This window comes from Siniperca chuatsi, linkage group LG8 (genome assembly GCF_020085105.1).
Source record: "Siniperca chuatsi isolate FFG_IHB_CAS linkage group LG8, ASM2008510v1, whole genome shotgun sequence".
Taxonomy (NCBI): domain Eukaryota; kingdom Metazoa; phylum Chordata; class Actinopteri; order Centrarchiformes; family Sinipercidae; genus Siniperca; species Siniperca chuatsi.
The window spans coordinates 30,309,554-30,337,171 of NC_058049.1; the positions used below are offsets into that span (position 1 = coordinate 30,309,554).

The following is a 27,618-nucleotide window of genomic DNA, read 5'->3' on the forward strand; positions in this document are numbered from 1 at the left end:
TAAAAACAGACATTCTCTATCTGGTTATTTTATCCATTAACAGTTTCTCAATTGATTTTCCAGAAAACTTACTATCAAGATTATGAAAATTACATATATTGCGATAGCAGAGAGCACACACCTATTTGCCAGTTTTTGAAATGTCTGAATATCTAGTTAAAAAATAATAAAAATAAACTTTCTTCCACCATCCAGTGATAGATTGACCGAATAGCTTGCAATGTATCCATAGCACAGAGTATCAGAAACTGAAAGCATCAAATGATTATTCTTTTATCAGATAGGTCCTGAACTTTGCTTAAGATTATTTTATTTCAGCAAAGCTTGCATACAGTTGGTTGCTTTTGTTAAATGAACAAAAAAGTTGTTTTAGAAAAAAATCCTATTATTCCTAACAAAAGTAAGGTATCAAAAAAGAAATCAGGTAAACTGACACCAGTATCTAAAAATGTGAAGCGATGCCCAGCCTTACACTCCACAATGTCTTTCTCCTGTATTTCCTGTGTATAGCTTTACAATCTGCATGCGCAACAATTAGTCAGACACTAATTGTAAGCTCTTTTGGCATTGTCTTGGTTTTTAAATTGGCCTTAAATCCAATCACAAGTCTTTGTGTGTGTGTGTTTCTTTGTACATTTTAGTGAGTGATTAGTACATTAGTGATTTTAATGAGTTTAACGGAATTCATTCAGAGGAGCGATTATTATCGGGTATTTCTAAAATTCTTAAGCTTGTTTTTTCCATTTGTTTCTCTGTTCTTCTGTAGCTATCTTATAATATTGCTACACTACATGTAGCCTACAGGCGCAGACAACCTCTTCAGGTGCAGGAGACCAGCACCATAGACACTGCATTAGCATCTCGAACTTAACCAGTGTAAAATGATGTTTCCGATTAGAAATGGTTTTAGTGATGATGGTAGAGAGACCTGTCTCTCCAGTGCAGTGCTTCTTAAAGTGGTGTAAGGCCCTACAGTGGGTTCCAGTGTATTTCAAGACTTGTAGGATCTTCCCAGACAGCAGTGTTAGTTTAGATTAATATTCATACTTGACACTTAAGCAACATTCCAAATTTGTGTTCAATCAACCTGTCCTGTCTCTTAGTTACACAGAGATCATACATGCTTTTCTGTCTCTACATACTGTATACACCGTCTACTACAGAGCCAGTCGTCTGACCGAGACTATCAGATACAGCAGTCTCTGTACAATCTTTGACTTTTGACAGTTTAAAGATTGAGCTACCAACTAGCCATTGATTTAAGAGATAATGTGACTTTGTTGTAGACAGACATATCAGGCTGATCACAGTCTATTAAAAATGAGATGAATGTCCAGTCAGTGTCCCTCCTACCTTTGCATGTACTGGACTGTTTGTTTTCTCATGGTCAGCACTTCAGTGAGCGGTCTGAACAAATGTTTAGTCAGTATGTTCTGAAACTTGTAGCGACCAAAGCAACCAGAATAGCAACAAAACCTTTGTCCTGTCTACAGAACGGACTGTTGGCTTGTCTTTATTTATGCTGGCAGTGAAGGTGTACGGTCTCTCAGTTCAATGGTTTTCATGCCAAAGCCATGCCACGTGCCACTGATGTTCTTTACTGGCTTCGCCTGGCTTAGCTACAGATCCAAAAACATGTCACAAAGTGTGCAAGGTTTGGTGATATGACCCCAGAGATACCTTAGTGCACCTTATCTTATTGTCCCCTAAAATGCCAGAGCTTGACTTTACTGACTTGTATCTGTGGAAAGTTTGTCACTAGAGAGGTGTTTTCACATTCCTCTACTGCAGGGGGAGATGTCTGTACACTTCCCTAAAATCTGAGATTTTTTATTTATTTACACAATACATATACATCACTCTTTCTATAAAGAGGGTGGGGGGGGGGGTCTTCTTTTAACTGGATATACTGGAAGTAGCAGTAGCTTTTTTGGATGTGGTCGAAGGTCACGGGCAAGCCGTCATTGAATAACTGTCCCAGGCTGGCCACGCCTCTCCTGTCCCAGGGTTTGTTGTTGAGTAAAAACATGGTGGGGTGTGGATAGATGGTGAGAGGCTGTGGTTAAGAGTTTCGTTTGCCTTCCACCTAGCGGATAGAGTGGTGTTGATAGTGTTGTTGTTTTTGTAGCAGACAAGAGTTTTTATGGATTTGTCTATAAATGAGAGATTTTGGATGTCCAATTCTTGAGCTAAACTGTTCCACAATTTCTCAGTGAGGAAGAAAGACTAGATGTGCTTCCAGCTTTTTTCTGTTACTTTTTATGTGGGACAACCATGTTAACAAAATATTAATCATAGCAGAGTATTTTTACATACTTTAAAACATGTCTGGAGGGGAACTTTAAGCAGGACTATGTACATACATTTTTAAGAAAGAAATAGCAATCTTCCTTTAAAAACAGTTGAATTCATAGTCAGTAAAACACACACTTGTCAATAAACAAGTCAATAAACTCAGGGGTTTTCTGATACAACCTTTCTTGGTCTGGTATGACCAGTAGTTTCTGGTGCCCACCGTTACCAATGACCATTAACTGACCACTCATATTTCTCCCTTGTTCACTCTCCGTCAGTTAGTCCAATGGGTGGCAGCAGCAGCAGCCGGTTGTTTGGTACGTTGGCCCAGTCACTGAGCAGCAGCCCCTTGGCCCAACCACACATGTACCCAGATGAGAACCCAGACCATGATTTGGACCAGGACCTGGCCGAGATCGACCCGAACCAGCTGCTCAGAGAGTGCGAGGAGGCCCTGCAGAGACGTCCGGCCCGGCCACACCGGGATCTGGTCTATCCCAGTGGCACTGCGCCCTGCCGGCACAAGCATAACCCCTCCATACGGGTCATGCAGTGGAATATACTCGCACAAGGTAGACATCTGTGGATAAACCATGCATTTGTGGATTTGTGAGGACTCTAGTGACATAGAAATTTAGAAGTTGTATTCAAATTGAAGGGGTTGTGGCTCTAGTGGTGGCTCTGTCTGTCCGTTGGTCCACCACTTTGGTCCAGACTGAAATATCCAGGTCCCCAGAGGGGGAGTCCTGCTGACTTAAGTGATCCCCTTACTTTTCCTCTAGCGCCACCATGAGGTTGACACTTGTGGTTTTGAGTGAAATATCTCGACATGGATGGCCATGAAATTTGATATAGACATTCATGTTCCCCTCAGGATGAATTGTAAGAACTTGATCGGTGATTCTTTGACCTGATGATACACTACATGAAAAGTTTTAATTTGGCCAATACTTTGGTTTATGACCAAATACCGACAAAACTAATGACATTCCCGTCATCCCCAGCTGTAGTTCGTGTTTAGTGCTAATTAGTAAATGTTAGCATGCTAACATTTACTAATTAGCACTAAACACGCTAAAACTAAACTAAACTGCTCAAAGCACCGCTGCACAGCCTCACAGAGCCGCTGGCATGGCTGTAAACTCTTGGTCTTGTTTTGGTATGAAAATGAATGAATTTGGCATAAAAATCAATCTCTCTCTTTCTTTCCAGCTCTTGGTGAGGGGAAGGACGGGTTTATCCACTGTCCACTGGACGCTCTCAACTGGCAGGAAAGGAAGTACCTGATCCTGGAGGAGATCCTTACCTACCGCCCCGACATCCTGTGTCTACAGGAAGTGGATCACTACTACGACACTTTCCAGCCAATCATGGCCGGCCTGGGTTACCAGGGCACCTTCCTGGCCAAACCCTGGTCTCCCTGTCTGGATGTAGAGCAGAATAATGGTCCTGACGGCTGCGCTCTGTTTTACCGCCGGTCACGCTTCTCCATCCAGACCACAGCTCACCTGCGGCTGTCGGCCATGATGCTGCCCACCAACCAGGTAGCCATCGTCCAGACGCTGAACTGCCAGGTAACGGGCCGGAGTGTGTGCGTGGCTGTCACCCATCTGAAAGCTCGGAGTGGCTGGGAGAGGCTACGGAGTGCGCAAGGTGCTGACCTTCTGCAAAGTTTACGCAGCATAACGTCCCGAGGTGGCAGCAGCAGCCAGACCGAGGCTGCGTCAGGCCCCGTCCCCTTAGTAGTGTGCGGGGACTTTAACGCTGAGCCCTCGGAGGACGTTTACCGACGCTTCAGCTCCTCCCCCCTTGGTCTGAACTCCGCATACAAGCTGCTGAGCTCCGACGGACAGACGGAGCCAGCCTATACCACGTGGAAGATCCGCCCCTCTGGAGAGAGCTGCAGCACTCTGGACTATATTTGGTATACCCATGATGCTTTGAGTGTGGAGTGCCTGTTGGACATTCCCACGGAGGAGCAGATCGGCCCAGGCCGCCTCCCCTCCTACCACTACCCCTCTGACCATTTGTCACTGCTCTGTGACATCAGCTTCAGGGAGGAGCCCCACAGATTGATGTAGGCTGCCAGTCACAGCAGCCCTGGACCAATAGGAGGACTGAGTGAGTGGACCGCTTGTCCAGAAACAATACTGAACCTTTGCTTTAAATCAGAGTGACGAAAGTGAACATGGCATCCTCTACTGGTGTGTGTCGGCTCATTTTGAAGCCAGCAGACAGAGGGCGGAGTCATGGTGGGGCAAGTGAAACCTGATTGGAGCATGAATAATTTGCAATCATGAGATGGACACAAACCCAAATAAGCCTGTCACTTTCTGTAAGGTTGCTATTATTTTAAAGTCATAGTCGTAATGGGGAACATTAGAAGAGAAATGAGGCATTGCTACATCACTTCTGCTACTTTAGCAACAAGTTGGGAATGGATCCGCTGACTGGTGTAGAGGTGGGTGGGGTTTGGAGTCACACTGTCAGTCCCCAGTGTTTAACTGAACGTTCCCTCTCTTTAACTGACCTTCAGCTAAATGGCAGCTAAGGGGTTCATCTGCTGAAGTTTCTGGAAAGCAATTGCAGTTATTTATCGTTTCCAATATGCACATAAGATTGTTATCACCTAATTTTCTTAAATTATTCCTTATACTTTTCTATCAGTTGGTTATACCGTTATCAACAGCTTTTCCTGTTGTGTTTTTAAATGAATTATTTTGCTTTGATGTAATCGTCGATGGTTCTTCAGTTTGACACTGTTGCTGTGACTACCTGTGAACGTGAGGAGAAATGTTAATATATAAAATAAAGTAATTATTTTTACTCTTAGTGTTGTCCTGTTGATTTCCTGGATAGTACAGTGGACTGATGATGAATTATGTTGTGATTCTGTTGTTGTTGTTCTTTTGTTTCAGCACACAGGAATGGGATGAAGCCTTTATTCAGACTAGTTTTATAGCAGCAACTTAAGAGTATCTGTGCGACGTTTACCTCAAAGAGCAGTCTTCAGTTGATTAATCCTACATTCCAAACAGCTAAGTACATACGTTATATGGCCAAAAGTATCTGGACACCCCCGTGCACTTCCGTGCACTCTTAATGTTACAGCATACAATAGATCTTCCAACTTTGTGTCAGCAGTTTGTTTTTCTCCCTTTCCTGTTTCAACATGACATCGCCCCCGTGCACAAAGCGGCTGCATACAGAAATGCTTTTCCCAGGTTGCTGTAGAAGAACTTGACTGGCCTGCACAGAGCCCTGACCTCAACCCCATCCAACACCTGTGGCCTGGCCTTATCGCCCATCATCACTGTTGGACCTCACTAATGCTCTTGTGTCTGAAAGGGAGCAAATCCCTGCAGCCAGGTTCAACATCTGGTGGAAAGCCAAAAGATGATTTGGCTTCTTTGGAACCTTGAAAACTGACTGCCAGATGTTTATAGCTGCTAATTTTAAGAATTCAACTTAATAAACCACCTTCGTAGCAGTGTTTTAATAACCTTACCTCAAAGAGGACATCCTTTCCCGAGGTAGCAACTTGTAACAACTTGTTCCAACAATTTCGACAACCTCTGACACTGTCAGCATTCCAGCTGTGGTTTTATATGAAGAGAACATTAGTTTTTATTTCTTAAAGCAATCACCCCACCCCAAAGCTGTGAATGCAAATGAACAAAACACTAGAAAATGAAGAAATCATCACTAATAAGTCAACGCACACATTGCATTTTAAAACGTACAAACAAATTGAGTAATGTCTTCACTGTAGAGCGTATCCAGGCATATTTTAATGGATTGGTATTGAGTTTTGCCAGTGTTGCAGCGCTGCTCTCCTTCACCACAGCTGCCTCTACAGTGCAGCATTCAGCTGCATGTTTGAGTGAAAATGATTCTGAGTTCAGAGACACAGGTTGGCAAAATGCACTCAGCAGCAGCCAAGAGTAGTGTACGAAACATTCAGGTAGCAGCTTCTCATTTCAGCCAGTGTTAAACCAAATGTTGTGACCAGAATAGGAAAGTCAAATGTTTTTATCATACACATCAACGTCACAAATTTTGACAGCTGTGACTATAGTGTCTGCCGTCACCTCACCTGTCGATATCTGGTCCACTCTTTGCCAGCGGTGGAATGTAACTAAGTACATTTACTCAGGTACTGTACTTATGTACTAATTTGAGCCACTTGTCTTTTCTCTACATGCCAGTTTCTACTTCTACTCCACTACATTCCAGAGGAAATGTACTTTTCACTACACTTATCTGACAGCTTTAGTTACTTTACAAATTAAGATTTTTGGATGCAACTACCCAACAAATAATTGGCAACTATTTAGATAATCAACAAGTCATTTTTCATGTTAAAACATTTCATGGTTCCAGCTAAAGATTTGCTGCTTTTTCTGTTAGTTCATTTATTGTTTAACTTATTGTACATATCTTCTAATAATGCCGAGCTTTGGACTGTCGGTCGGCCACAACAACATCGCGGAGGCGTCACTTTGGACTCCGGGTCGTCGTGACGGCATTTCTCACTATTTTCACAAGTTTTACAAACCAAACAATCAATCGATTACTGGAGAATATAATCAGCAGATTCATCTATTTCAGACATGATAACTGTATTCTGTTTGGTTTTATTAAATTAGTTTCTTAATTTGCTTGTTTTATTCATTTGCAGTATATTTTATAAAACGTGACGTGTTGTTGAAGTGGTGAAGATCGTCAGAACATTTTTCTGTTTTCTTAAGTTGTGTTGCGCTCGAGGCCACTGTGTGCAGTGCGTTTGGAAATTTAGAAATATTTCCACTTTGTTTAGTTCACAAGGGCTGAGCTGCACCTTATTTTGTTCTGATGTGTTTGCAGGCAATTGGCTTCATGTGTGTTTAATCAAGCCCGAGGACTAGGTGCACCTGTACAGTAACCCATATGTAGGGTGACTCATCACGCATGCTTCATTTTGCACTGAAGAAAGTCCACCGTGGACTGAAACGTTTGCACTTCTGCCCTGTTGCACAGTTTTCCACCGTCTGTACAGCCCTGTAATGCACTGAACTGAAATACTTGAAGTCAAGAGTCCAGTCTGAATCTCTGTTCTGTGTGCGAGTCGTCCTCTGCTGCACTGTCACTTTGATTCTTCACGCATAGAAAAGTGTTAGTGTAGTAGTTGGTGTGATGTTGGACATTGTGAAATACTTTGGAACAACTTTCAGTCTCAGCCTGTCAGACGACGCTGTTGACTTTTTCTGTTCAGTTTCTGCATTAAAAAACCTGAAATGTTGAAAGAAGGGAGCAGTAATAATCATCTCCCAGCGAGAAGTGACACGAGGCCTGCACATTAACAGCAGCACAGCGCCTCTCTGTGGCCTGACGGCACCGTTTACTTTGTATTCATGCAACTTCACCATTTCTTTCAAAAAAGATGCGTCACTAAACGCTTATCAGATGGCTGAATAACACAACTTCAGACAGCTTTCATTCACATTTGTCTTTTTTTATAATACACATTTCAGTAAAATCTACTTCAATACACTGATAGTACAAGAAAGAAAATAGTATAATATACTTCAGATGTGGACCACACCATTCAGTTCTCTTATCTCGACGCAGACATCCTTTCACTCCCTTTTTATGAACAGTAAAAAAAGACAAGTGTTGGGAGAACGTGACGGTGCTGTGGAGTAACAGAACTCTGCACACAAACCATCAGACTGAAACAGACGAGGAAACAGATGAATTCAAGCTACGTCTGTACTGATACACACAGTATCAAAAAATGCTTTTTACATTTCTGTTTACAACAAAGTCTTGTCTGGCTTTTTATATTACATTTGATTACAAAAAGGAGTTTTTTCATTTACAATCTAAGGCTGCCCATGTCTTCTGAGCTCTGAAGGATCTGTGTGTGTGTGTGTGTGTGTGTGTGTGTCTACAGTCCCTTTAATCCTTTGAGGGGCTTCAGCAGCTCCGTAGTAAGAGCAGGTGTCTCCCTGGAGACCAACGTCAGACTTTCAGTCTGAGCCAATCAGAGAGCAACTCTGCTCTGTGGTGGGGGGGTTTGGAATGTGTCCTGCACTTCTTCAGCAGTGTCCACAGTCACATCCTGTAACCCCCCCCCGGCTCAGGGCGGAGCTCTCAGGATGATGGGGGTTCTGCTGATGCTGCAGGTGGGCTGGAGGGGGGCGGAGCCTCAGCTGCTGCCTCTGTTTGTGCTGCCTCGGGCTGACTGCTGGAAGGCTTCGGGGGCTTGGTGGTTTTGGGCGGGGCAGCGTGAGGCTGGCTGACCTGGACAGACAGCTGTGGCAGCGGCTGGGCCACGGCCGCCGGTTTAGCCAGGATGAGCTGTGGCGTCAGCCGGCCTGCTGTTAGCTGGACCGTAGGGGCGGTGGTGGCTGGTTTAGCGGCGGCCTGCGCTAACTGTGTAGCGACAGGTTTAGCCTGGATGAGCTGCGTGATCTGGCCTGATGGGTTGGCCTGCATGAGCGTGGCCAGCTGGTTGGCCGGGATGGTGATGATAGTGATCTTCTCTCCTGCCTTGGAGCCCGCAGGCAGCATGGTGGGCAAAGCCTGGATGACCAGTTTGGGCGGAGTGCTGGCGGAGGCGTTGGCTACTGTTACTGGGACTCCTGTGGTGGTGGTAAGGATGGAGGAGGAGCTTAACGTCATCTGACCAAGCGAGTTGGTCATGACCACTGGCATAGCTCGGATGGGCCTGCAGGAGAAAGCACAGCGAGGAAAACTGATTAGATCCTGCTGTCCACAGAATTACAAGTTCACTCCAGCTGCGATGTGCAGCGCCTCTCTGATTCACGTAATAGGCCTTCTTCACAGGACATGTCACAGTAAGAAAGCTTGGGTGGAAATAATGAAATGAATGATGGCTGAATTCCATTTAGCTGCTTCGGTTTCAGGGTCCTGGAGTTGTGCATGCTGGCGGGTCTGGTGCGTTCGCAAACATTGTCTAGAACGGCCGCGGTCGCAGCCCGGTGGAATCCCGGGGTAAGGACTGAAAATCTGCACAGTCGTAGTGTTTCAACAGAATGAATAAAATCAGTTCACTTAAACAGACAGACCAATTGAAATTTAGTGTAGGATCCTACTAGCAAATAAATACATTTTAATAATAGCAATCACATGATCAGCACTCAGCCAATCAGAGGTTATGGTTTAAACTCTCTACTCGTATGTTATTAAAGGGAACTTCATCCAAGATTAATAAATCAATCCTCCGCCTGCCTTCTAAGAATTAGCTGGATGAATGACGTTCACGTTAGCCTGGATGACTGAAGCCATGTTTGGGCAAAGCGATTCTTTAACCTTATTAAAGACATCTTCATGATATATAAATACCAAACGGTGACACATGTATGAGAAACCGTGAATAGAGACCTGGTGGTGGTGTTGCTGGGGATGACCGTGACATAGGTCTGCTGAGGCTGGGTGGCGGCGGGGGAGTTGGTGCCCAGGCTGGCGGGGCCCTGCTGGTGAGCCCGGTGCTGGCCAGAGACCACGACCTCGCTGTCCTCCACCTCCTCTCCGTCCTCCTCGTCATCAATCACCCGGATGTTCTTGGGCATGTCTTTAAACTGGTAGGCCAGTCGCTGACCCTCCACTTTCGCCAGGATGCCGCGCTGGTAGTAATACCTACACACACATGCAGGGAATATCAAAGCTGTGTTATTAGATATGACAGATACAGACTCTGTTCGGGACTGTAAAGGATTCGGTGTTTGTAGAGAGGCCAGGCTACCTCAGGGCTCGGCCCATGGTCTCGTAGTTCATGTCGGGCTTGTTCTTGTGTTTCCCCCACAGTTTGGACACGGCCTTGGAGTCGACCAGTTTGAAGATGCCCTTCTCCCTCTGCATCCACTTGATGTACCTGGGACAGGTGTTTTTATCCTGCAGCAGCTCCAGCAGGAACTCCCACAGATAGGTGGTGTTGCCTTGAGGACACACAGCACAACATCATGAGATCCTGAAGCTCTGTATCATATAGTTACCTTCACAATGTATCCATACGCTGATGGTCGGGCGTTTGGCTGACAGGATCAATACTGTACATCTGAGATCTCCCTTTCATAAAACCCCACAAAATGAAAGACTTATCAAGTCAATAAAGGTATGTGTAAATGCTGTTACATTTTTATTACATAAACAAAAAGATAATGCATAATGTTCTATCACTGGTATGTACAAAAGAAGACAGAGAAAAACGGTTAAACATTTGGGCCATGTTCCGAGAGTTAAAATTCTGGGAAGTAAGTATCGCTAGACTTCCAGTTAGGCGGCATGCTGAGTAGTCATGGTTATTCCTGCTCTGTCGCTAATCCTGAAATTAATAGTCAAGTCAAGTTTATTTATATAGCACATTTTGTAGACTCAATGTGCTTCAAAAATAAAAGCAAGCAAGAATAATGAAACAATAATAATGAAATAAAAATACTGATTCTAGAAAAACTTTTGTAAGTAAGTTCAGTTCTTTTATAAAGTAATGCTTTCCTAGATCTCGAGTATTATCCACACCAAAAGATCTATCTTTTCTTGGATCCACGACACAGTTAAAGTCCCCAGCGGCAATGTGCTAGCCTGGTAATGTTGAAATTCTCAGAAATAAGTTGATATAAAAATTAACATCATGGTTATTTGGTCCATATACGTAATTAAATTAAGCTGTGCAGAGAGAAGACGTCCTTGTATGATTAAAAATCTACCGTTGGGATCTTCAATCTGTAATGGAATAGACTTGTGAATTAGTGTCATTACACTTCTAGAATTAGTAGTGAGTAGAGTAGGAAGCTGAAAGGACCTGTCCTGGCCACCTTCGTTTTATCTTAGACGTCTCATTAGCCAATAGGTGTGTTTCCTGTAAGAACACTATCTTGGCTTTTAGCCGTTTTATCCTGTTCATAACCTGCTTTACTTGGATAAGTTTATGTCGGCCTCTGCAGTACCATGAAATACATTCAACTAAGATATCCGCTATTATTTGTTCCGTTTATCCTGTAAAGTGGTTGGCTATACCCCCCTTTTTAATTAGTTCAGTTAGGTGCCTTGCCCCTTCGTAGGTCTACAACCAGCTCCTTAGACTTTGTCACATTGAGCTGCAGATGGTTCTGCTCACACCATGAGACAAAGTTCCCCACCACAGCAGAGTCATCAGAAAACTTCTGAAGGTGGCAGGACTCTGTGTGGTAGATGAAGTCCGTGGTGCCCCAGTACTGCAGACGCACGTGCTGTGGTCTGCCAGTCAGGTAGTCTACAATCCAGGACACGAGGGGGGCATCCACCTGCATCGCTGCCAGCTTCTCCCCCAGCAGGGCTGGCCAGATGGTGTTGAAAGCACTGGAGAAATCAAAAAACATGATCCTCACAGTGCTTGCTGGCTTGTCCAGGTGGAGGTGGATGTGGTTCAGCAGGAAGATGATGGTGTCCTCAACTCCCAGCCGGGGCTGGTAGGTGAATTGAAGGGGGTCCAGGAGGGGTCTGACCATGGACTGCAGCTTTTCCAGCACCAGTCTCTCCAGGGTCTTCATTATGTGGGAGGTCAGTGCCACCGGTCTGTAGTCCTTGGAGCCACTGGGTCGCGGCATCTTCGGCACAGGAACGAGGCAAGATGTCTTCCACAGAACAGGGACCCTTTGAAGACTCAGGCTCCGGTTGAAGACATGTTGAAGGACTCCACATAGCTGGGGGGCACAGGCTTTTAGCACCCGGGGGCAAACAACATCGGGCCTGCAGCCTTGTTTGAGTGGTCTGGAGAAGGCCGTTAGCCTGAGAGCCGATTTAGAATTGGCCAAAGAATTTAATCTGTCAATCAGTAAAATCTTAAAATCAGTTCTAAAATAAACAGAGAGCCAGTGGAGAGAAGCCAGGACTGGGGTGATGTCTGTTAAAACCAGTGAGAAGCCGAGCTGCTGCATTCTGAATAAGTTGGAGGCAAGAGAGTTTTGGTTTATGACAGAAAGGAGTGAGTTACAGTAGTCAAGTCAAGAGAAGATGAATGTGTGAATGACTTTTTCCAGGTCAGAGTGTGAGAGAATTGGTTTAATTCTGGAGATGGTTCTTATTTGGAGGAAACAGGACTGGACAACTTTTTTGATTTGTGTTTTAAAGCTTAGATCAGAATCAAACAGTACCCCCAAATTTCTGGCAGTGGGCTTCACATTTACAGACAGGGGACCAAGGCCATTCTCTGAGAGTGATGGGGTTTGGAGGATTGAACAATGATTTCTGATTTTGAGTTATTGAGCTGAAGAGTTGCCATACAACAGTTGACATCACTGAGACTAAAACAGCAGCTTGACATTTTGGGTCACCATGTTTCAGGGGAAGGTATATCTGTGTGTCGTCTGCATAGCAATGAAAAGAGACGTTGTGATGTTGAATGATTTGGCCAAGTATGTAGACTAAATTGGCTGTTGCCTTATGTCCTTGACTCTATTTGTAAATAAAATGTAAAAACCTCTCACACAAATCTTGTGAGGAGCCAATAAAATTACAGAAGGGGGGGGGGGGTGATGACCCACAGCATGAAGCCGTTTCAGCTAAGCCTGAAGATCCGTGGCTCCTCGTGGGTGCAAAGCCCAAAGCAATTGCCATTTCTAGTAGGAGCCTTCTCACCCCACCCGCCACTCGTCGGCGGAGGTGGTGAGAAGGCTCCGGTGAGTTCGACTCCACGTCAACCGGAGCACTGGACTGTAGCCTGTAAGGACAGACATGGTGCAAAGCGCCTGCCTCCTCCACCTTCACATCGGGACCTCCCGCTGGCCAACAGGTTTGACATCCTGGATAGGCAGGACTTTCCTCCATTGGAGGGACGCTCCCTTTTTCCAGCGGTCAAGTCTTCCTCCTCCTCTCGCCGCAAGTTACTGAAAGAGGCCGTGATCAGGAGAAGCTCTGGAGGTCTCATTCGTCCTGAGACAGCATAGAGCCCCTCTGCTAAGGCCACAGCAGTCCCCGGCCACAACTATCCCAGGGACAGCTGAGGAACTCAGCGATCTCCACAATCATCGACTCTGCCTCCTCTCATCCCCCAAACTACGCAGATAGTTGGAGATTCCAAAGTAAGGAATATCCGCTTCGTTAATGCGGTCATACATTGCTTTCCTGGAGCTACGACCCCTGACATCCTCGAAAAGCTCCCCGGACTTCTGGCTGCACTCCCGACAACGATCACGAAAATCATAGTCCATGTCGGCACCAATGACACCGCCCGTCAGCAATCGGAGCTGACGAAAGCAGACTTCATCCGCCTCTTTGACCTGCTCAACAGCACCGGAAAGCATGCTTTCATTTCGGGTCCAATTCCTACACTGGGTCGTGGAATTGGCCGTTTTAGCAGGATCCTCAGTCTTCATGCATGGCTGCAGTCTGTCTGCAGTACCCATGACGTTGGTTTTATTCACAACTTTAACTTATTCTGGGATCGTTCTTCCTTGTTTGCACCAGATGGTCTTCACCCAAACAAGCCAGGTAGTCGCATGCTGGCGGCTAACCTGCAGCACGCTGTGCTGTCCTCCTCACGTAGTTGACTATTTACACTATTTTCACCTGTTTCCCCTCGTTCTTCTTCTTTATCTTATCTGCCCACCAAAAACAGCCATGCACCCTCTGCTTTCACTACCTCTCCCTTGTGGACTGATCATAGTGCTGCTATTTGGAGCCCGGATCCCTCTAGTGCTATTTTTAAAATTCCTGTGGTAATTATGCATAGGTCCTTAATACGAAACATACACAGCCGGCAGAGCAATAATAATAACTTAATAAAGATCCGGGCCAGAACCCTACCTCCACTCTCAAATCTGAACCAGCATAGACTTTTTAAGATGGCTCATCTCAATGTAAGATCCCTCTCTAACAAAACGTTTATTTTAAAATGATTTTATCTCTTCTACTGATTTAGATTTTATGTTTTTAACTGAATCCTGGTTACGTCCTTGTGATCACAGTCAACTAGCTGAATTGTGCCCTCCTGATTATGACTGCTTTAGCCGCCCTAGGGTTTGTGGTCGAGGTGGGAGCCTTGTTACTGTCTACAGGAAGCATTCAAAGTGTAACCTCATAGCTTGCAATGATTTTTCCTCCTTTGAAGTGCTCATGTTTAAACTTGGTGGCCCCCTCCCAGTCATCTCAGCCTCTTTACATTGGCTCCCTGTTTGTTTTAGGATTGATTTTAAGATCTTATTGATTACTTTTAAGGCTCTTCGTGGCCTGGCCCCAGATTATATTTTAGACCTTGTAATCCCTTATGAACCTTCACGTAGTTTGAGATCATCGCGCAAGGGTCTTCTGTCTATTCCTGAGTCCAGGATGAAAACTAAGGGGGACAGAGCTTTTGCTATCAGGGCCCCAAGGCTCTGGAACAACTTGCCTGAAGAAATTAGGTTGTCTGAGTCAGTGTCTTCATTTAAGTCTCTTCTCAAAACACATTTTTATCTGAAAGCATATCCTGATTTTACCCGAACTGGCTGTTTATTTTATTGCTTTTGTGTGTTTTATGTATTTTATTTCTTTATATTTCATCATTCAGTGTGGTATTTTATTTCTCTTGTTGTAAAGCACTTTGTTTTGATAAGTGCTCTATAAATAAAGTTTTATATTATTAATTATTATTATTATTATTATTATAAGTATTACCTTAAATAAAATTCTGGTTTTAGAGTGATTTGCTAAAATTAAATTAGAGAAGAAGAATGTTCTTGCTTCTTTAACTGCCATTTGGTAGTTTTTCATTGCATCTTTCCAAAACTTATGAAAAACATGTAAACCTGAGACCACTGTACAGAACCAAGTCAAGGGTGTGGCCCTTCACATGCATGGGTTCTTGTATTGCCTGAGTGAGGTTAAAAGATCCATAAAATCAGTGACAAAAGGTCTGAGAAAGGCAGTAGACATGTATGTTAAAATCACCTAAAATAAGTAAATAATTTTTGTCATTCTTTGGTCTTGGCAGTCTGTAAATAATTAAAATGATCACTGGATCTTTAGAGTTTACCATAAAACCAAGATGTTCAAATGATGTAAAACTATTATGTAAAATGGGAGTGCATTTAAAAACTTTTCTGTAAATAACAGAGACTACAGTCTCCCTGGGATAACCAGGTCTCTGTGATGATTAAAAAACTAACTTTACTAAAAAGTAGTAAAATCCTGACATAAGAAAGATTTATTATTTAGGGATCTGATATTTAAAAGACCAAAACTTGCAGCACTAAAACTGAGGACAGGTGGTAACAGAGGTTGCCGAGGGATTTGAATTAAGTTGCCATAATTAGCAGCAGAGGGGTGCGATATTAAGCATGCTGGAGTGGGTCTTTGATAATAAATGATGGTGGTTATGAAAGTAGGCATACTAGAGCGGGACCTGCGGGGGGCGCTCACATGGGAATCAGTATGCTGAGGTTGTGCCGAAGAGGAAGGGGGGGATCCGTGTGTGTGTGAGACGTAAACAGTCAGTCACTTCAGAGGGACTGCACTGCATGCTGCAGGTTAGCCAATAGCATTTGGCTGCCCTGCTTATTGGGATGGATTCAGTCTCTATTAAACAGAGGGGGACAATCCCAGAACAAGTTAAAATTGTCAATAAAACGTTGTGAGTCCTGCTGGTGGACTGGAGCCAGGTGTGAAGGCTGAAGAGTCTACTAAAACGACCAGCTCCGCGACCAAGAGTGGGTATAGGCCCCGATATAAAAATGGACTTTCCAGAGCTCTTTAAATGTCAAAAAGAAGGTTAAAATTGTTTTTGGTGCCCTCGGACTCCCAGTGAGTTGTGTCATTTGTCCCCACATGAACTACAATTATTTTAATAGAGCTCAGGTATGAGGACAGCAGATCCAGGACTTTGTCCAAGTTGTCGGGGACAGTGGCTCCAGGGAAATAGTGTGTGATAGCATTTATGAAGAGGATGTTCCTGGTTATGGAATCACCAATGATTAATGTATTTGGGGGGAAGAAGGGATGAGGAGATGCGTGCGTGAGGACTGCCTGGAGAAGACCGTGGCCGTTCAGATATCTCCATCTGCACAGGAGGACAGGGGTGAAGGGATGAGGAAGCCCTTGCTTCCTTCAGCATCCTACATTGGATCTTCCCCATGGTGGAGCAATGAGCCACCCGATCTACGCTGGCCCCAGGTGGAGAAGATGCGGCAGCAACAGGTGGAGCTGCCAGAGTTGGGTCCGGTGAAGTTGAGACTGCAGGGGTACCGTTGGAATGGACCAGGGACTCATCCAGTAGATTGTGTAGCGGTTCAAGATAATTAGGGGAGGTTATAGAGAAACCCCACTGGAATCTCTCTTGCGGCCCGCGGTGCACCACCTCTGTCCAAGACGGCTGGGTCCATGGATTGGCTCGATTTGGTGTGGAGCTATGAACCGGGGTCTTAAGCCTGGCTCTGGTGCGGACCCCTGGATCATCTGTCGGCATCGGGGTGATCATCAGTGGTGTTGTAGTGTCCAGGTCCAATGCAGCAGCGGTGGTGCCCGCTGCCCCTGCGTCCAGCTCACGTTCGGAGGAATGGCCACTCTCAGTTGCTAAACTCTCCAAGCGTATCGGTAAGGTGCTGGTGTGCGTCGAGGCCAGCCAGGGGAGGGTGGCTACAGACTCAGCGAGGTGGGTAATCGGGCTGCTGGGACATCAAGAGTGGACCTACTGCATATGTGAAATATGCTTCGCCTGGGCGGCAGCTGCGGAGACATTGCCATCTATCAATTTATCCCTTTTCGGAGCTCCAGGCAGAGATATCATCACTTAACTGTGAGTAGGCAAGTTTGCAGTCCACACACACAGCCATAATAATATCAGTCCAAGTATACTGTATACCAAGTGCTATAAAACAACACTTGTTAAAAGTTGAAAACTTAAAACAGCAAGTTAAAAACAATCCAACGATCAGTATAGAAGAATAGTGTTAAAAAACAGATTTCACGTGGTGCGATTTCCTGTAAGCAGTTTGGTCAATCACCAAACAATGTCCATAAGAGAAAATCAATAGGTCTGATATCTAGAGTCTTTAGCCCACTTAAAAATAGGAGTAAAAATAGGCAGGACCAGAAGGCATGATTTAAAATGATGGGTGAAAACCAACTTAAAACAGGATAAAAGGTCAATGCAGGACCACACCGACACGTACGCATTTTCAATACAATGAGTTAACATCTGATAAGGCTGCTGCAAAATGAATGAGGCTCAAACAAATGTACTACAATCAAGGAGAAAAGCCTGGTAGACTCCTTGCATGGCGCATCAAACAACAGCAAACAGTGAGGACAATTACTATGTTGAGGATGCAAACAGGAACATTATAAATGATCCGTTGGAAATTAATACAGTATTTAAAAATTTCTATGAAAACCTCTATAGATCTCAGTACACTATTAGTGTTGATATCCAGACTGAATTCCTAGACAAATGTAACATTTCCAAGATTTCTGAGGAAAGTAAGAAAACTGTAGCTGAGATATTGTGCATTGAAGGCTGGAAAAACAGCAGGGCCAGATGGCTTCCCAATTGACATTTTAAAGATAAATTGATAACTCCTCTTTATGACACGTACTTGGAATCTTACATTAATGGTTATTTATCCGTTTCAACAAGAGAGGCTATGATTATGCTGCTTCCAACACCGGGTAAAATTTGCAGTAAATGTGAGAATATGTGTCCTATAAATCTAATACAGATACAAAAATCCTCAGTAAAATCTTGGCAAAGAGGCTAGAGGGTGTACTTTCAGGCATGCTGGGGGACAATCAAAATGGGTTTATAAAAAGGGAAGACAAGGGTTTCATAATGTAAGACATGTTCGCAATATCCTATATAACCAAAAGGGAGAAGGGGACATGGCTCTTCTCTCGCTGGACGCAGAGAAGGCCTTCGACACTGTTTGTAATTGGATTAAATTATTACATCTCAACCCTATATCTGAGGTAATAACAAATGAGTGGTATCTGAGGCCTTTAATATCACAAGAGGCTGCCCTCAAGGTTCACCTTTGTCACTGCTTCTGTTTGTTCTAGCTATAGAACCATTAGCAATTGCAATTAGAGCTAACAAGCAAATACAGGGGATTAAAATAGTAACAGAGATCACAGGATAGCTCTCTTTGCGGACGATGTAATTTTGTTCCTAAAACAATTAGACACCTCCATACCTGCACTGTTAGATTTGATCGGCCTGTTCGGTAAAATCTCTGGATATAAAGTTAATGCTTCAAAATCAGCACTTATGTTGCTTAACAAAAACGAGAGACAAGATCCTGGCCAGCATTTATCTACGTATAAGCTCTCAACCAATTTTACATATTTGGGCATCAAAATAATACCTCAATTAGAAAATATAGCATCAATAAATTATGAACTTATAATGGACTCAGCATTTAAATCTATAGACAGATGGATGCCTTTGTCTATTTCTCTGATGGGAGAATAGACATATTAAAGATGAACATAATACCTAAATGTATATATTTATTTCAAAATATCCCTTTGGCACTACCTGAAAGAATGTTTGTGAGAATTACATCACTCATTACAAAATTTATATGGAATAAGAAGTGCCCTAGAGTTCGCCTGTCTGTTATATCTTCCATTTGATACAGGGGGGATGAAGTGTCCAAACCTTTACTGGTACTATCTGGCAGCACAGCTTTTCTATTTAAGATAGTCATGGACAGATATAGAGTCATGCTCTGTTCAGATACAATTACATTTGTATCTGTATTTAGCCAAGCTAAAACATCTAAGAACACATACTGCTCACCCTATAGTGCTTAATATGGTTAACGCATGGTATGAGGTAAAGAAAAACATGAATATATCTAACGCATTGTCGCAATTCAGTCCAATATGGGGCAATGTTTCATGTAAACCAGGCTGGATGCTGGATTTCAGCTATGGGCAAAGAAACGACTAAGGAAACTATCTGAAAAGAAGAGATTCTAATGACTTTTGAGGAAATCTTTCTAACATATAACATCCCAAAGAAGCATTTCTTTAAATTTCTGCAATTGAGGAGTTTTATCTATCTATCTCTGTGAATATTCCACTAGACACCAAGATAATATTGCTACACTTGTATCCAACAGATCTCAATTTGAGAACCAAAGAATATAAATGTATTGATTTTGCTTTGTTGTGAAAAATCAATAAAGACATTGTCGATTAAAAAAAGATTCTGGGAAGTTCTGAGATTCTTTTCTGAATTCAGATTTATTTTTTCCCATTTGTGGCCATAGTCCTCTTTACTTAGTATAGCCCATGTGATTTAAAAGGGTGGAATTGTTTTCCAAACTTAATTTATCTGGTACCAATATTTAGATATTCTCATACATTACTTTACTTTTTACTCCACTTTAAAGAACAGAGTTCTCTAAATAGAATTTAAACCACAAATCAATATATAGCACGTTTGCACAACGGACTTCAGAGCTGGGACAAACCTTTACCCTCCCTTGGCCTCTTCTTGATTCCCAGGTCAAAGGAGCCGTTGGAAGCAGGTTGGTGTGTCTTGGGCTTACGTCCGCCTGTACTCAAAACACACACACACACACACACCATTTTCAAACATGCTTGATATTTTTGTTGTTAGCCATGTAGTGTACTACTCCACTGTCTGTAAGCTCTTTTATCCAGTGAGTTCAGTACTGGCACCATTTCATGTTTTGAATGCAGTCCAGCTATATATAAAACCTATAGAACCCACCTACTATGGCTCCAATAGCGTATTATTGAAGCATGGAGAACCTGAGCAACAACTTACAGGTAATGACTGATTTTAGAGAAATCTATGTAGTCTCCAGCAATAAGAATTGTTTTATTGTAAATGAAGCACACATCTTTTACATTAAGCCTTGGGGAGTCCCATGTAACATCAGATGTATTGTTGTGTCACTGACCTCCTCTCTTCTTCTTGGCAGCAGGTTCACATTCAGGAGGGATGGGGAAGGACTCCTCCTCTATGGGTCCACACTCTGTCGACACCTCCACCACTGTCTCCATCATCACATCCTCTGCTGGGGTCAAACAAAACACAGCGTTCACACTATTCTCTTTCTGCTGAATCATGGTATAATTTGGGTTACACACGTGTTCCAATCTCTGCGCTCAAATGATCAGTTGCTTCTTGTGGTTCCACGTACGCGTCTAAAATGTAAAGGTGATCGGGCGTTTTCTGTTGCAGCTCCTAGGCTATGGAATGACCTTCCTCTGTCTCTAAAAACTTGTCCTTCATTGGGTGTTTTTCAGAGTGCGCTTAAAACTTATTTGTTTTCTTTAGCTTTTGACAATGCTTTGTAGGTGTGTATGTCATATGTTTGTTTTCTGTTTTTTCTGTTTCTTTTTTATATTTTGTGTACAGCACTTTGGTTCCACTTGTGGTGTTGAAAGTGCTTTAGAAATAAAGTTGAGTTGAGAGTTCAGTTAAAGGGCCACAACTAACAATTATTGTCATTACAGATTGATCTGATTATGTAGATGGATAATTATATATATATATATATAAAAATAAATGCTCATAACTAGTTACTAGATCCATATGTGGATGTCCTGTTTCTACTAATGTTTTAGAAATATTGGTAAAATGTCATCATTGAAAAATTACCTCACAATATTGGGGATGAATTTTCAAATCCCAACAGCAGCAATTTTAATAACTTACACAATTACCAGTGTCTCCACAAGCTGTGGTAGGTGAAAGTTCAAGCCAGCGACCACTGATTTCACCAGCTAATGTGTCTGACTGAGTTGGTGCAATGCCTGTCTGGTTCATCTGCTCTCTCCACAGCTGAATCTGTACTATTTATGCTTGGTCATAGATGGATTCCTCAGAGAAAAATTATAATAATGTATAATTTTGATGTTTGAAAAAATAAGGAGTGGACTATCTGTTTTTGCTGTCAATTTCACACAGGTAGCTAGCAGGTAGCTTGTATATGTGGAGTGTAAATGAAAGTGTGTAAATAGCTGGAATGTCCCAGTTAAACTTTTACATTATAACATCGTCACTGTAAAAGCTCTGGTTCAAGACCTCTGGGATTCAGAGCTGTGAAGCAGTCCGTCCCGTCAGTCAGTGAAGCTAACGTTAACGCTAGCTGAAGCAGCTACAGTGCAGAACAGTATCATTAGTGGTCCTAAGTCTCATATCAAACCAAGTTTACACAGACGTGGACTTTTCTTTTACTGACTGGTTTGAACCCTTGGAGGACAAGCAACTGCTTTATTTGAGCTGATTCTGTTTAACAAAATAAATCTGTGATTAAGCTTGGTACAAACTTGTTATGTTTACTGAATATAATGTGCATCAAAACTACAGGTCTGGAGTTTAATTATAGAAAATAAAAGCATAAAAACAATTTAAACTGCAATCCCCAAATTGTTCAGCCCATTACATAACATTCAAATACTTCTACCTGTAACGTTATATTTTGAGTAAGTAACCCAATTACATTGTCTCATTAGAATCACCTTAGGACAAGGTCTTCCCTGTTATCAGAGCAATATTCATTCTACAATACATATATACAAGGTTTCCCAGTGTTTAAAAGTTGCTAACATCATAAACAATAATACATTTGTATGAAACACAACATTAGCCTTCAGGGGAAGAGGGTGAAGGTGCCATTTCACAAAACAAATGGGACATGTTGAATGAGTGGCTGTTGTTCAGGCCATCATCTATTAACTGAATGCACCAGGATCTGGGTGGCTTACTACCTCGGCTAACCGATGTCGTGTGGGAAACCCTCATACAATCACACTGAATCACACCAGATCTGATTTCATCTAGGTGTCTAATCCCCATTCTCCTAAAACCATTCCAGCCAATTTGATACAACAACAATAAAAAAAGCTACTGAGACTGCTGGAATCGTTTGACATGGAGATGCACAGAAAACACATATTGATGATATCAGCTTGCAGTTCACCATCCATGACTCATAGATTGCTGTGGCTAACAAACAGAGGAGGAAGTAGTGACGGTGCGGTTACCTGTGTTGCGTTCATTGTGCAGTCCTCCGGGAGACTCCATGTGAAGAAGAGCTTCAGCTGCTTCAAACGTTTTGTCAAAACACACCATGTCATGACCCGACATCTCCACTGAGAAGAGGAGCAGAGAGAAGACTATCAGTACACAGACCTCTGCAAGCACAAGCTCACTGAGGAGAGACAATAAGACGAGACCTGCGACCTCAAATAACACCGAGATCCTGTTTCTGGTGAGAAAAGCTGACAGCACAGCGCTGCAACCTCAACTACTTTGAAATGTTGACTTCCTTGTTAGAGGTTTGTCTGTTCCTCCCTTCCTGTTTCCAGTAATTTGGTCTAAATAGTTAGACATTGTTCCTGCCAGCAGAGGGCAGTCTACTGCTGTCATACACATCAACAGCAGCCCAACTCAAAAGAGAGCACCTCTCGCTAATGAATAGGTACCACTGAGTGCTGACAAAAATCCTCTCTGCTGGAGTTATGTAATAAATGCAGTTAATGTTAACTACACTCGGTGGTCAGGACAGCTTTTTATACCATGTAAAATTACATCAGGTGGCACAGCACATTCCCCGAACTGCTAGCCTACACATCACATCCGTTATAGAGAGGCAGTCTGCAGAAACCTCAGCTTTACCTCGCATCACAACAGTCCGTTTAGCTCGTAGCCGATGGCTCTCCTAACAGCTCTTCGCTTGTTTTGTATTTGCTTCATATGTATAGGCTACACATGAAGCTGGGCAGACAGTCGCATTTTATTTCTCTTGTAATGCGCGCTAACTCACTCTACACGTTGTAACCAACCTTTCTGCACAGCCGAAACTTCTACGCTCACACTCAATGATCGACTGGTCGCAACATGAGCGCTCACACTGAACTTAAACATTGAACCCCTGATTTTGTCCATTGACAATTCCAATAAAGTTTTATTCAAACAAGATGGCCCATCCTAACACAATGTTAATTTTTTCCCTTTGACCATAAAGCAAGAAAAAAAGGAACAATATAGAGCTGCACCACATGCAACCATATGGTTTGTCTGTTGTGAAGCAAAGTTCAGTTTTCTTTCTATCACAGTCTACAGTTGTAACCACAACATGTAAAACACTAATCCAATAACGTTAAAACAAGCTCAGCAGCATTGTGGGAAATCAGAACACAGAACTGACAACATTTCTGACCGGACAGAAATTCATCTGATTGTCCAACAGTCCGATTGTTGATCAGGTAATTAACCCCCTCAAATTGAATGTCAAACCACAGCAGATTCGGAGGAAATTCATCCCGATTATAAAATTCATGTTCAGAAACATGCCTAATGTGCACAGGGTCTGCACAGCGTCATTGCATGTCAGTGTGAAGCTGGATTTATGCTAGATTCAAGGATCTTCGGTAACGTGACAGATTTCCCAGTGAAACGGAATGTGGGCGGGATTTATATCAAATCCTACAGATTTTATTGGACCGCTCAAAAGTGGCAGTGAATTAGCAAAAACAGCGAGCGTGGAGTGGTAAAGAGACACGGAGCTCGGTGGGATGAAAAAGGCGACAGTTCTGAGAACAGGGCCGAACTTCGCCTTGTGACGCGCCGCTGCCGCTGCTGCTGCTGCCGCTGCCGCTGGGCCAAACAAAGCCAAAGCAGTTAAAGAGGAACTCCACAATAAAAAACGTTTTTTCACTCAACATCATGTGCCAACAAGAATCTATGTGATTACGTGTAAAGAGTGATTTTTCAAAACAAAACACACGTGTGTAAAAACAGCTTTTGGTCCATATGGATTTTAACCGTGACGAAACAGGCAAGACTGCGAGGTCTGTCGTACGCTGACGGAACGAGATAAATGAATCATCAACAGAGGGACGCAGGATTAGAACTTGGAAAATGGATTTTTCTTTTCACTGTGTCTTTAACGTAAGCTCTGCAGTAAAGACCCACAGCGGAGGTTTTGATTTATAGCTCAGGGTCAGAGTTCACCTGTTGATATTACCACCGCAACTCTAAATGGGTGTATCATATGTGATCTGGACGTACCATGCTTTAATTATATTCCCCAGCCGTTGGGGCTTCAGAAGGAAGTGGAGTTACTGACCAGCCTTTGCAATGTTAAAATCACGCTACTTGATGTAGAAAAGTTGGGGTGAATCCCACTCCAACCCCCAGGTGAACAACCCCAGTTATTTTGAATCCATCCACTCCTTTTAAGGCTGATTTAACACTCAGAGAAGTGAGTCTCACCAGTCTCCGCCACCTCCGTGACCACCTCCTGCTCCTCGGCCACGTCCTGCATCAGGTACGTCTCATCATCATAAACCAGGACCTGTGCCGAGTAGCACTCCTCCACCTGGGCGCTGGGCACCTCCTCCACGATCACCGCCGGACAGCCCTCCTCCTGCAGCACCACACCCTCCTCCTCTTCAACATCTTCCTCCACCTCCTCTCCGCCCTCCACAATCACCGCCTCTACGTCCTGCTGTACCACTTCTTCTTCTTCCTCCTCCTCCTCCTCCTCCTCCTCCTCAGCGGGCTGCTGCTCACACTGAACCGTTTGAAAAGATGAGAAAAGGTGAGATTTTTAGTGATGTCACTGTGTTCCCAGATCACAGCAATTAACTTGGTGAGTACAATGTTATTACTGATAGAAATTATGGACCAAACGAAGAAAGTGAGGCCCACGTTGTGTGAAACCAGACTTTCCCACTACCTGTGTTGTGCAATTTTTATCCCATGATGAAGTGTGAAATAAAAATGTCGGTTTGGTGGGTTTGAAAACGATGTGAATAAAACGCTCCGGCCTTTACAGTTGCCAGGTCTCAACCAAGTTTCACACCACATGTAAGACCACGCTCTCCACCACCATCTCCATCAGATGACAGAATATAAACTTTCATCTTCAAATCTATGCAGTGACGTCTGTGGCTGTCTCTGATGCTGTATGTCCTTTTGTTAGGTCTGGCTGTTTGTTTTTCTTTCTAGCTGCTGTACTCAGGTCTCTCTTGATCTCAATGAGATGACCTGATTAAATAAAGGTTTTATATATATATATATATATATATATATATATATAAAAATATGAGGGAATATCTTATGGAGGAATGGTGTTCATCCCTCCTATAGAGTTCCACAGACTTGGCCAGGAGCACTGAAGCTGTTCTGGAGGCCACATCTCGAAGATATGCACCCTAACGAGCATGGCCTGATGAGCGGAACTCCACCCAAACCTTATCTGTTATGTAGATCCATCTTATGGACATAATACGATATTCAAATTGTTCGAATGTGTTTTTTAGAACGAATAACCGAATGTCATGGTACACAGGCTTACCTGCTGGGGTTCCTCTACCACGGTGACATACTCCACTATGTTCCCTCCACCGTCTGACACTACCACAGAGGTCATCACTCATTCCTACCGAAACAAAAGTACAGGGGGTCAGGATGGAGAAGGCATCGCTAACATAACAGAGCTGAAGGATGATTTGGTAATCTCATTAATATGCACGTTTGGAGTGGGTTTGTGTGTGTGTGTGTGTGTGAGTGTGCGGGGGGTGGGGTCATGTGAAAGTCCCATGGGTGCCAGCCCTCCTCATGACTCAGTCCCAGTAATGCTGTGGACTGTGTTGTGAGGAAAGCACACATCACAGTCCTGTCTAAAATCTGTTGGTAACTCCAGTCTTATGCTAAATTCAGCTTACACGTGATCCAACCACAGGCGTTTTATTTCAGTAACATTGCAACTACATTTATTGAAAATGCAACTTATCATTCATACACCTTCGTCAAGCATCAAACTCACAATAAGAGACAAAATCATCTTTATACTAGAGCCACAGGTTGCACCAACCAGCAAACAAGGAGTCAACTCACAAATACCTGAGACAGTAAGGTATAAAAAATAATAACTGGCTCTTGTATAAAGATGGTGATGTTTCACATTGAGAGTTTGATGCCTCGGGTCTATAACCAAAACGCTGGATTTTAATTAAACTTAGGACTAACAGTGTGTGGGCATTCATGACACTCTTTTGCATGATTGTAGATTTTCCTACGCCCCTGTCTACCCGGTGTTCATTAGATAACACTCAATCTGATATTTCAATAACATTAAAACGTATTAAGCTGCTTCCCACTGTTCACATTAGATTTCTGTGATATACTATGGTGGGTTAAGACTGAGCATAATAGGGAAACAAAGTCATAAAGTTTGAACTCATAAATATAAGAAATATTGCTCAAAGTACGTATGCAAAGTTGAGCAATGGCTCAGAGGCTTGGTATATCCTACTGTGTCATATTGTACGAAAACTAAATGGCCAAAAGTCAACTAAACTGATATTTTGGGAGGAGTTTCAGGACAGTTCATCCTTTACCGTTAACAAGGCGAGTAACGCTGTCCTGAATACACGCAGCTCCGGGGGCAAAGAAGAAAACCGTACTGTTGGCTAAATGCCAGCACGACTAACACGGATTCAAAACACGAGGAGGGACCGACAGTCCTGGCAGGGTCCATCATGTCAGACTCCGCTGGTTTGAGATGGCAGGCACTGACCATTCTCACCACACAGGCTAATGTTTACTTTCTGAGCGGGTTTGAACGTCTCTGTGCTAACTGAGTCTGTAGCTGCAGCTCCAAACTGTCCAGCTAACTACTTAGCTAAGTTAATGCTTCTGCTACTTACTTAACACTTATTCAACTTAGCTACTATTGCTGCTAACATTATGCACTTTGTTATATAACATAACATGCATTCTTTTAAAGGGAGATCACACAAAACCCAATAATTTACCAATGGCTAGCATTAAGGTTAGTCATTGAGCTCGAAACAGTTAGCAGATAGCTAGCTAACACATATATATATATATCTATAAATCTTTAACGTATAACGTTAGTCGGAGTAGTGTTACTAGTAGTTACTGACCAGCCAATAGAGCAAATTATGACATGTGTATTGGGCGCTGTGCTCTATCAGAGCCCGCTGATATGTTAATGCAATGAGTTTCCTCCCCTTACCTTATTTTGCTTTTGCTAGCGAAAAGTAAGCTCCACGGCTAGCACTAGCTGGGCCTAACGTTAGCCAAGTTGACGAGGCCAAAACGCTTACTTCGCTTGCATAAACTAGTGTCTGCACGTCCTACGTCCCTCCAAACTCACTTTGCAGACACCTATCGACGTCCTGCGTTGAAATCTAAAGGGGGACCGCGGATGCAGGCCCTGAAGTTGTGTTTTGATTACTGCTCGTTTCTTGCTATCCTGTAGCTTTCCGGCGCGCCGCCTCTTCGCGACAACGGATCCAGCGGGTCAAAGCACAGACCGCCGTGACGTCACGAGGACAAACCCCATCAACAAT

The 27,618-nt window shown here is 43.3% G+C and overlaps 2 protein-coding genes across 8 annotated transcripts in view; one reads left to right on the forward strand and one right to left on the reverse strand.

Annotated features, from left to right (window-relative positions):
• Positions 1 to 5,127, forward strand: part of nocta (nocturnin a) — a 16,756-nt gene extending 11,629 nt beyond the window's left edge. For 3 of the 4 annotated variants that reach the window (XM_044204571.1, XM_044204572.1, XM_044204573.1), the window contains 2 exons: positions 2,574 to 2,867; positions 3,508 to 5,127. In XM_044204571.1, coding sequence (XP_044060506.1) covers positions 2,574 to 2,867; positions 3,508 to 4,376 — 1,163 coding nt within the window. In that variant the 3' untranslated portion in view covers positions 4,377 to 5,127. The remainder of the gene's footprint in view (positions 1 to 2,573; positions 2,868 to 3,507) is intronic. The other variant, XM_044204574.1, reaches the window with a different exon arrangement.
• A 2,641-nt stretch (positions 5,128 to 7,768) lies between these two features.
• On the reverse strand, positions 7,769 to 27,594 carry elf2a (E74-like factor 2a (ets domain transcription factor)). 4 transcript variants are annotated; one of them, XM_044204568.1, is made up of 9 exons: positions 27,423 to 27,594; positions 25,596 to 25,679; positions 24,509 to 24,809; positions 22,276 to 22,383; positions 20,184 to 20,300; positions 19,728 to 19,811; positions 10,046 to 10,238; positions 9,685 to 9,939; positions 7,769 to 9,007 (listed from the first exon to the last, which is right to left on the reverse strand). In XM_044204568.1, exons 2-9 carry the CDS (start codon positions 25,668 to 25,670, stop codon positions 8,431 to 8,433), a joined length of 1,710 nt encoding a protein of 569 aa, XP_044060503.1. In that variant the 5' UTR covers positions 25,671 to 25,679; positions 27,423 to 27,594; the 3' UTR covers positions 7,769 to 8,430. The 4 variants fall into 4 exon arrangements, with proteins under 4 accessions (XP_044060503.1, XP_044060505.1, XP_044060504.1 ...); XM_044204570.1 differs by having other exon boundaries at positions 19,734 to 19,811; positions 27,282 to 27,594; XM_044204569.1 differs by having other exon boundaries at positions 20,184 to 20,297; positions 27,282 to 27,593.
• Positions 27,595 to 27,618: the final 24 nt, after the last annotated feature.